We start from the raw sequence: 10734 nt of genomic DNA on the forward strand, positions 1-10734 counted from the left end.
TAAAATACTGCTTCACCTTTTCTAGCATAGAATTTGTTTGGCTTGAGAACTGCAACATACAACACAAATGACTAAGACTTTCCCCCTTATCTTTAACATTCATTATTTTACAGGGATATGTCTCTGTTGATTATTTTCCATTGATTTTTTTCCCCCATCACATGGTGGACACCTTCAAGTCTTATATTTTTCGGTTAGTTTTCTGCCAGTAATAGTTCTAAACATTTATTTTATTCCACTGCTTTGTTCTTCCTTTCTTCCTTTCCTGGACACTCTAATTACACATAGATCTCCTTTGACTATCTCCTATACTTTCTTTTTAAAAATATTGATTTATTTACTTATTTGGTCATGCTGGGTCTTCATTGTGGCATAGGAGATCTTTGATCTTAGTTGCAGCATCTGGGATCTAGTTCCCTGACCAGGGATTGAACCCTGACCCCCAGCATTGGGAGCTCGGAGGCTTAGCCACTGGACCACCAGGGAAGTCCTTGTCTCCTATACATTCTAACTCAGTCTATTCCTTCATTTGTTTGCTATTGTTTTCATTTTTCTCCTCATCCTGTATTATTATTTTTGGGCTATGGTAACCACTTGGTCTTGTGTCCCTTCTGCATATAATTTAGTCTACCATTCTAAAATTCATTTTTTCCTAATTCTTTGCTGATATCAATCTGTTCTCATTTCATAATTTTCTGTTATCGAGCCATGTTTTTGTAGTTTCTAAATTTACGCTGGATGCTACCCTTTCAAACTGTTTTTTTCTTTAGTTTATCTTGAAATATTAGTTTATGATTTTTTCTGGTGTGCTCTCATTTTCTATAGTACCATTATGTTCATCATTCTTTTCTGAATCAATTTTGCATAAGATTAGATCATATTTCATTTTTTGTTCCCCATGTATGAATGAGGTAGATTTTCCTGATCCGGGAAGAGAAAGCTCCTAAAGAATAAAGGTTGAGCTAGGACAGCTTTGGGCTTCCCCAGTGGCAAAGTGGTACAGAATCCAACTGCAATCCAAGAGCCTCGGGCTCGATCCCTAAGTTGGGAAGATCCCTTGGAGAAGGAAATAGCTATTCACTCCCGGGTGATTGCCTGGAATATCCCAGGAACCAAGCAAAATGGTGGCCTGGGGAGGACTTACAAATAGCTATGAAAAGAAGAGAAGCGAAAAGCAAAGGAGAAAAGGAAGGATATAAGTATCTGAATGCCGAGTTCTAAAGAATAGCAAGAAGAGATAAGAAAGCCTTCCTCAGAGATCAATGCAAAGAAATAGAGGAAAACAACAGAATGGGAAAGACTAGAGATCTCTTCAAGAAAATTAGAGATACCAAGGGAACATTTCATGCAAGGATGGGCTCGATAAAGGACAAAAATGGTAGGGACCTAACAGAAGCAGAAGATATTAAGAAGAAGTGGCAAGAATACACAGAAGAACTGTACAAAAAAGATCTTCACGAACGAGATAATCACAATGGTGTGATCATTCATCTAGAGCCAGACATCCTGGAATGTGAAGTCAAGTGGGCCTTAGGAAGCATCACTACGAACAAAGCTAGTGGAGGTGATGGGATTCCAGTGGAGCTATTTCAAATCCTGAAAGATGATGCTGTGAAAGTGCTGCACTCAATATGCCAGCAAATTTGGAAAACTCAGCAGTGGCCACAGGACTGGAAAAGGTCAGTTTTCATTCCAATCCCAAAGAAAGGCAATGCCAAAGAATGCTCAGACTACCACACAATTGCAATCATCTCACACGCTAGTAAAGAAATGCTCAAAATTCTCCAAGCCAGGCTTCAGCAATACGGGAACTATGAACTCCCTGATGTTCAACCTGGTTTTAGAAAAGGCTGAGGAACCAGAGATCAAATCGCCAACATCCGCTGGATCATGGAAAAAGCAAGAGAGTTCCAGAAAAACATCTATTTCTGCTTTATTGACTATGCCAAAGCCTTTGACTGCATGGATCACAATAAATTGTGGAAAATTCTGAAAGAGATAGGCATACCAGACCACCTGACCTGCCTCTTGAGAAACCTATATGCAGGACAGGAAGCAACAGTTAGAACTGGACATGGAACAACAGACAGGTTCCAAATAGGAAAAGGAGTACGTCAAGGCTGTATATTGTCACCCTGCTTATTTAACTTCTATGCAGAGTGCATCATGAGAAACGCTGGGCTGGAAGAAGCACAAGCTGGAATCAAGATTGCCGGGAGAAATATCAATAACCTCAGATATGCAAATGACACCACCCTTATGGCAGAAATTGAAGAGGAACTAAAAAGCCTCTTGATGAAAGTGAAAGAGGAGAGTGAAACAGTTGACTTAAGGCTCAACATTCAGAATATGAAGATCATGGCATCTGGTCCCATCACTTCATGGGAAATAGATGGGGAAACAGTGGAAACATTGTCAGACTTTATTTTTGGGGGCTCCAAAATCACTACAGATGGTGACTGCAGCCATGACATTAAAAGACGCTTACTCCTTGGAAGGAAAGTTATGACCAACCTAGATAGCATATTGAAAAGCAGAGACATTACTTTGCTAACAAAGGTCTGTCTAGTCAAGGCTATGGTTTTTCCAGTAGTCATGTATGGATGTGAGAGTTGGACTGTGAAGAGGGCTGAGTGCCGAACAATTGATGCTTTTGAACTGAGGTGTTGGAGAAGACTCTTGAGAGTCCCTTGGACTGCAAGGAGATCCAACCAGTCCATTCTGAAGGAGATCAGTTCTGGGTGTTCTTTGGAAGGAATGATGCTACAGCTGAAACTCCAGTACTTTGGCCACCTCATGCAAAGAGTTGACTCATTGTTAAAGACTCTGATGCTGGGAGGGATTGGGGGCAGGAGGAAAAGGGGATGACAGAGGATGAGCTGGCTGGATGGCATCACTGACTCAATGGACATGAGTTTGAGTGAACTCTGGGAGATGGTAATGGACAGGGAGGCCTGGCATGCTGCAATTCATGGGATCGCAAAGAGTCGGACATGACTGAGCAACTGAACTGATCCCGTGAACAGATAAGTTTAGCAGGTTACAGTCTGTGAGGTCGCAGAGAGTCAGATCCACACACACAGGACATCTTCAGCAGCTGGGCTCCACCAATCTTAAAGACTCAAGAATGAGATCTCTACATATCCACTTATTTGCTTCTCAGCATTCAATCCAGAACCTGAGGACACTCATCCCCATCCTGGCCCTTTGCTCCAGCTCCAGACCCTGCAGTCCTTGTTTCCAAGGCCATTCTCTCTGCCCAGGATCTTCTGCTGCTGCTGGAGCAGTTTCTGGGAGTCCCCCGACCTGCAACATCCTAATCTATGCCTCCTTGCTGCTGGTGTTCCTGTCCTGCTCATTTTGGTTTCTGTTTCTGGTCATTCTGCTCAGGGCGAGGCACTGACCTTGTAGGAGGAAGAACTCACAGTGTGTTTCTCAGATGCTCCCAGGTTTGCATCTTCGTCCCTGCAAGGTGGCTGTTCTCTCCCCCAACCAGAAAACCCAGAGCACCTCTCCAGCATTCATCCAGTTTTCGCGGTGAATAACTTGCGGTGATTCAGGGTTCCCATGGCCTGTCAATGCTTTCATTCACTCCCCACCACCCCCTGCTGTCTGTCTGCAGCTCTGGCTGCCAGTGGACTGGCCGCATCTATGTCCTGACTTGTAGGGATCGCCCATCTCTTTCACTGATGTGTCCTCACTTAGGTTTTTCTAGGATGATCATGTGAACTGGTTTAGTTTTCTGTTTTGTTTTGTTTAGGCCACACTGCGCTACATGTGGGATCTTAGTTCCCCAACCAGAGATTAAACCAGTGACCCCAGCATTCGCAGCATGGAGTCTTAGCCACTGGACCACCAGGAAACTCTCATGAACTAGTTTTCAAAAAAAGTTTAGGGGAGACTGAAAATCTGCTCCCATAAGAGATGTTCTGCAAGGTGTAAGACAAAGGACAAAGAAACGAAAATGCAACCGTGTTCCTGAACTGGAAGCTTCCATATGATAAAACTGTCAATACTGCCAAAATTGTTCCATCAATGTAACGCAACTGCAATCCAAACCTTAAACAGGTATTGCTGGAAACTAGACACAGACATTTTAAAGTTAATACAGAAGAACCAAGGCACTTTAGAGAAAGAAGACAGTATGGAGGGAGAAGCCTGACCAGATAGTGAAATTTACCAGTATGTTGCCTTATCCAAAACAATGTGGTGTGTGTGCATGTGCGCATGCTCAGCTGCTGAGTCATGTCTGACTCTATGCAACCTCGCGGACTGTAGCCTACCAGGCTTCTCTGTCCATGGGATTTCTCAGGCAAGAATACTGAAGTGGGTCACCATGCCCTTCTCTAGGGGATCTTCCTGACCCAGGGATGAAACCCTGGTATCCTGCATTGCAGGCAGGTTCTTTATCGCTAATGCCACCTGGGAAGCCCCTTTGTTAACTATATATGGTGGCAAATGTTAAGTACTCTTATTGTGGAGATCATTTTGCAACACATAGAAACATTGGATCATTATGCTGTATGCTTGAGACTAGCATAATATTGTATGTTAATTATATCTCAATGAAAAAAAAATAAAATAGAGTAAAACTGAAGAGAATCCCAAACAGAAGCACAGGTACGAGGAACTTGGTCTGCAAGCAAATAAAGTTAGGCGTTTTCTTTCATACTGTTGTTGTTTAGCCATTCAGTCGTGTCCAACTCTTTGCGACCCCATGGACTCCAGCATGTCAGGCTCCTCTTTCTATGGGATTTTCCAGGCAAGAATACTGGAATGGGTTACCATTTCCTTCTCTATACACAAAACAAATTCTGGATGATTTAAAAATTAAATGTAAAAAATAAGATGAAAACATAAGAAGGAAATGTGAAGGAATGCGTGTATGACCTCTGTAATGACAACCCTCTTTACTAAGAAAAGAGCCCAGACACTGAGGAAAAGAAAGCTAACATATTTGACTACATGAAAAGTTTTAAAATTTTATATATAGCAAAAGACACCAAAAATTAAGCCACATGAGAAATGAAAAACTGCAAGAAAATATTGGACTGGCCAAAAAGTCCATTTGGGTTTTTCCATATGATCTTATGGAAAAATCTGAATGAACTTTTTGGTCAATCCAATACTTGAAAGGTATCAGAGAAATAACCACGGAAAGTCAGATCAAATGAAAACAATGAAATATCTTTTCCATCAGATGAATAAAATGTGAAGGAATGCTAATAGCCTGGGCTGGGAAGATGATGGCAAAGGGGTAGTCTTATGCAATGTTTCTGTGGGCAGGGATGACTACAATCCTTCATAAAATGACTCTGGCAATATCTAATGAAATACCAAATTGAAATCCCCTCCAACTAGCCATTCCACTTTGGAGAATGTATGCTCAGAAAACCAGCACTGGCCTCTAAGGCTACATAAGCAGCATGGTTGTGGAGACACAGAACTGACACAACCAGGCTACTCCCCAAAGGAGAACTGAATAAATTATAAAATGCATCCTATGGATTCTTACGTAGTCGTTAACAATGACAGAAATAGTAAGAATAATCAGTATGGCTGGGCATATTTATTACACACAAAATAAAACATAGTCAGAGTAAGTGGTGTGTGACATAATCTTTTCATTAAAAAAATGTTAAAAGAAAAGAAACGTTCCACACATTACATATAAATCCTAATATTTTTGGGACTGTAAAGCAAAGTGTAGAAATGTCACATGAAACAACACTGCTAATGCAGGTCACCTGTGGGTACAAAGCTGGGACAGAAGAAGGCACTGTCGTCATTTTCTTTACACCCTTCTTTGTTTTCAGTTACTGCAACAAACACCTGTTGCTTTGGAGTATGTTGTTGCTTTTAAAGGAAAAAGAAAATACACACTTATCTGGGCATCAACAGTCAGCTCGTAACGGTTATGTCTTTATCAACACATGTGACTGGCCATGTGGATAATTCACAGGGTACTCGGTTGTCTCTGATGTCTTGGGAGTAAATAACATGTCAAAGAAAAATAATGAGGCTGTTCTGTCAAAGGTTAACTCTAATACTCCATGAGAGACAGCAGAAGTGCTAGAGACTTCCTTCCCCTCCCCTTTAATTCCATTTTTTAATATTTAAATTACATATACAAAACTGTTTAGTCTGTTCTATGATATAAAGTTCACTTAAAATAAGACTGAATTCATTGTGGACTTCCCTGGGTGGTCCAGGGGTTGAGACACAGTGCTTCCACTGCAAGGGGCACAGGTTCAATCACTGGTTGGGGAACTAGGATCCCAAATGCTGCAAAATTTTTAAATAAATGATTAATTTGTTGATCATTAAACACACACACATACAGCCTTTGTACTCTTCTAAACTGTTCCTGTAGATCGTCATCTCTCAAAAGGGGCCAAGCATTTATCCCTGGGGAAGCCAAGTCACCCAAATGGAGGGGACCTGGGACATGACAGCTACTTGAAGGCACGTCTCCGAAACAGCACTGCTCCCCCAACCAGACCTGCTGTCCCCTCCCCTGTTTCCAGCCTTGCCAAGGAGCCCCCAGGCCTCTCCCTGACCCTTAGACTTTCTCAATCTCTGTAATTTCGTGCTTCCCCAAAGTTCTCTTGCATCATCGCCTTTCCACACATATTTTGTGCTTTTCCTAAGAAACAGGTTGTTTCTTCCCTACAGAGGCTTTACCTTTGACCCTTCACAGCCAACTCAAGTCCAGCCCCTTCAGCCACTGCTTGGGGTTGCTGCTGCTGCTAAGTCACTTCAGTCGTGTCTGACTTTGTGTGACCCCATAGACGGCAGCCCACCAGGCTCCCCCGTCCCCAGCTTGGGGTTGGGGGTGGACAATTAAAGTCTTATGGCTAGAGCTGTGGCCTCAAGTCAGAGCAACTAAGCGCAAATCTGACACTGGCCACGTGTGACCTTGGGTAGACATGAAATTTCATTTTATGCGCCCACTTGACTGAGGGATGCCCAGACAGACACGACAACATTCTTTTGGGGTATGTCACAACAAAGGGGATATCTCAATAAGAGATTAGCATTGCATCTGACTGAGACTGAGTAAAGAAGGTCACCTTTATCCATGCAGATGGACCTCATTTAACCCAGCGAGGACCTGAACAAGACAAGAGAGGCAGAACTAGGGCAAATTCATGGTCTCTGAGCTGGGATACCCACCTTCTCCTGCCTTGGACATCAGCACCACTGGTCTTCAGCCTTTGGGGCCAGAATGGAGACCACATCACTAGCCCTCCAGTTTCTGGGCTTCTGGACTTGGACTGAATGACACCAACAACATGCCGGGGTCTCCAGCTTGCTGATATGTGTGTATATTGGCTGTTTCTCTGGAGAGCCCCAACTGATACAGCAAGTTCCTTAATCCAGCTCCCCCTCGGTGCACTCTGCACAAGCTGCCAAGACTTCTCAGGGTGTAGGTCTAGCCCTGACACAGCCTCAGTTCTGTAGCACCCCGCTAGCTAAGGCCAGTCGGAGGTCCAGTCCCAGTGCAGGAACTGCACAAGAGTGGTGGATGAAATGTGCTATCACAGCACGGAAAACACTTAGTGTAAAGGCTGGCACACTGTACATGCTCAATAAACCTAAGCTGTTTTCTTGGTTGTTCTTTTTCCTTAAATAGAGGGATTATTTTTACATTGGTTCTTCACCAGGGACACACCACAGAGAAGGCCTAGAGACCCAGAAAGTGTTGAAGAGCCCATTTTCAGGAAAGGCAGCCACAAGTCATGTAGAGCAGATTTTTGTGAAAAGTCAGTCATCCTGGTCACCATCTTAAGACAAAAATGTCCTTGCAAGGTGGTTTCCACAGTGGGCGGGCAGGCAAGCGGCCAGCGTCACTGCCCACAGCTGCGACAACATGCTGACCTGTCCCAGCATTGCTGGAACCATTCACCTTCTGTGCAAAGGGGTATAGACTGTTTGGAAAAAATTTTAACGCACTATTGACCAGAGATACATTAATATGTATTTTGTTATTCAAATGTTATTGACTGGAGTGTTTCAATACTCACATAACAAATCACTGGCCAAAGGCATTAGTTTCTGCAAAAATCTTCAGGTCAATAAAAAGTTAAAGGTGCTTGTGGCAGATTCAGTTTGAAAAAAGCCCATGAGACAGGAGGTGTAAGGAGGTGGGAAGAGTGGGAGGTAGACCCGGGGCACAATCTACCACCTTTAAAATAAAAGCAGAGGATGTTGCCCACTGTTCTCCCCAGAGCCTACAGGCAGGTCTGCACACACAAGACACATGCAGAATTACTCTGAATTGCAGGATATTAGACTACGAAGTTACAGTTGTGGAAAGGAATAACCCTGGGAATGCAAGCTGAATTAATGGTTTACATATTTATTTAATGGTTTAGACTAAAATGCACTGAATGTACATTTTTCAAATAAACAGCTTTTCTACCATGTCTGATGGCTGTTTCCCCTTCCAAGTTCATTATTAAGAGGCAGCTCTTTCTCTATGCTCCTTGGAAGAACCAAAGCCACAAAGCTAGGAAGACCCGGCCCATGGAGAAGCCAAGAGCAGCTCGTTTACCAAGCTGCTGCCACCTGTGGGCCACACCAGACACAAACTCAGACCACATGAAAAAAATGCACATTAAATCATGCTGAACACTGAGCCACAGATGTGTTTGAAGGCTGTATTTAGGGGCCCCCTTTTGAATCATGACTCCTGGGTCTTGCTTCCAATCCCCTCTCTTTACTTTGAGCACTGGGAGCCTGAAACTCACGCTCTGTTGTTCTAATCAGCTCTCCAAGACTCACTCCTGGTCTGAAATAAGCTCTGGAAATTCACACATCCGTTAGGATGAACCATAACACTTGTATCCATCAGGCTGTCACTGAGTCGGTTCTGCTTCGATCTTATCTTACAAGGCCTGTAGCAGACTTGGAGAACAAAGGCCATTACAAAAGAACATCAAAAGAACAACAAAAGCGGAGATCGACAGAATTTTTAAATTTCAGAAGTCAAGGACAAATAGCAACATTCGTTCCAAAGCCTTGGTTTGGATTTTTGGAGATGGAGTTAAAACACACCGAATTTACTGTTTAAACCTATAAAACATACTCTGGCACCGCAAACCAAATGCAGGTACAGATGTCAAGAGTTTTCAGAACAAGGGCTTCTCTTTATAAAGAATATCTGCTCAGCATAGATCTTTCCTGTTTCCATATACGCACTCTTGTCAGTCACTGGCCTCTCTAATTTGGGGTCAACAGCCTGAAAATCTGTCACCTCCCGGCGAGGAAGCTCACTAAACACGCCCTCCCCCCAACGCGGCCCGCGGGCCGCCTGGCCAGTGGCACTGTCCACTGCGCTCGCGGATTAATCCCCACCACACGCGGGACGCGCCACGTACGGTACGCCGAGCGGGTGGGCTGCCAAGGCGGGTTAGGCCGGTTCCCGCCGTCAGGACTGACCCGCGACCCGACGGCACGCGTCCTGCGCCGAAGACTCCAGCCGCCGAGGCCAGCCGCGCGGAGCCGCGTCTCCGGACCGGGCTCACACGCCGCTCCCGCCCCGCTCGGGGTCGCCCAGAGCCCCACCACCCCCGGCGGTTCCTCGGCCCCTGGGCACAAGGGGCCTCAGGGCCCAGCCGCCGGCCCCGCCGCCCACCCTCATCCGAAGGCCCCTCCAGTGCTTGAGGGCGCCCGGGCTCCTGTCTCTTCGCAAAAAAGTAACTCCGGGACCAGCGCAAGGGGAAAGGGAAAGCGACGCTCCCAGGGCGGCAAGCTGTGAGTCGGGTCCCCGGAGTTCTCCTGCCCGAGTTTTAAGCCGCATCCCGGGCTGTGGCAGCTCGCCTGGCAGCTCGCGCGCCGAACTCGGCGCCCGCAGATGGTGGGCCCGCGTCCCCGGCCCGCAGCCCCCGCGCCCCGCGCCGACACTCACCGAGAAGCCGGCCCAGAAGGGGCAGGAGTGGCGGACGCGGGCCGACGTGGTGAGCGCCAGAGCGGCGAAGCTGACTGCCACGATGAGGCATCCGAGCGCCATCTGCGTGGCCCCGAGCGCCAGCACGATGCGGGAGCGGCCCGGGCACTCGCGCAGGCGGGACAGGCTGCGGGGCAGCGCGGCCGGGCGCGGCGCGCGGGGACCGCCAGCCGGAGGCATCGCGCCTGCACGCCTCACCCGCTCGCGCCCGGCCCCGCGCGCCGCCCCTCCTCACCAAGGGTCCGAGGCAAGTTGCACCGACTAAGGGGTCGGCCTCCCCCCGGGTCGCGGGGGCTGCGGCGGCCGCGCGCGTGGAGCGGGACGGGCGGGGCGGGGAACCGGACGCCCGCAGCCCCCGCCGGTGCCCGCGCCCATGCCGCCGCAGCTCCGCAGGGCCGCCCGCCGGCCGCGCCGCGCTGCGCCCTCTCCCGCCCGCCCCGCGCGCTCCCCGGCCCGGGCGCGGGCTCGAGCCGCCGCCGTCGCCGCTGTCCCCGGGCGCGAGCCCTGCCGCCGCCGCGCGCAGAGCCGCGGCCGAGGCCAGAGCACGAGCCGGGACCGAGCGGCGCGGGAGCGGGCGGGCGCAGGTGCGGTCCCTGCGGTCGGGCCTCGGCGCTCGCGCCCCTCACCGAGGAGGGGAGTGAGAACCGCGGGCGCGTCAAGGGCGAGGGCGGCAGGAGCCCCGGCCGGCGACTGGGAAGAGGCGTGGGAGCTGGGGCGGGCCGGCCGAACCGCTACCGAGCCTGGGGCTGGCCCGGGAGGAGCGCGCGCCGCGGCGGCGGGGG

General features: G+C 47.9%; 1 protein-coding gene across 1 annotated transcript in view; it reads right to left on the reverse strand.

The window, feature by feature from the left end:
• Positions 1 to 10132, reverse strand: part of ENTREP2 (endosomal transmembrane epsin interactor 2) — a 243756-nt gene extending 233624 nt beyond the window's left edge. Inside the window, exon 1 of the mRNA XM_069560063.1 lies at positions 9914 to 10132. Within this exon, the coding sequence (XP_069416164.1) occupies positions 9914 to 10132 (219 nt within the window). The remainder of the gene's footprint in view (positions 1 to 9913) is intronic.
• Positions 10133 to 10734: the final 602 nt, after the last annotated feature.

Source organism: Ovis canadensis, chromosome 18, assembly GCF_042477335.2.
Source record: "Ovis canadensis isolate MfBH-ARS-UI-01 breed Bighorn chromosome 18, ARS-UI_OviCan_v2, whole genome shotgun sequence".
Lineage (NCBI taxonomy): Eukaryota > Metazoa > Chordata > Mammalia > Artiodactyla > Bovidae > Ovis > Ovis canadensis.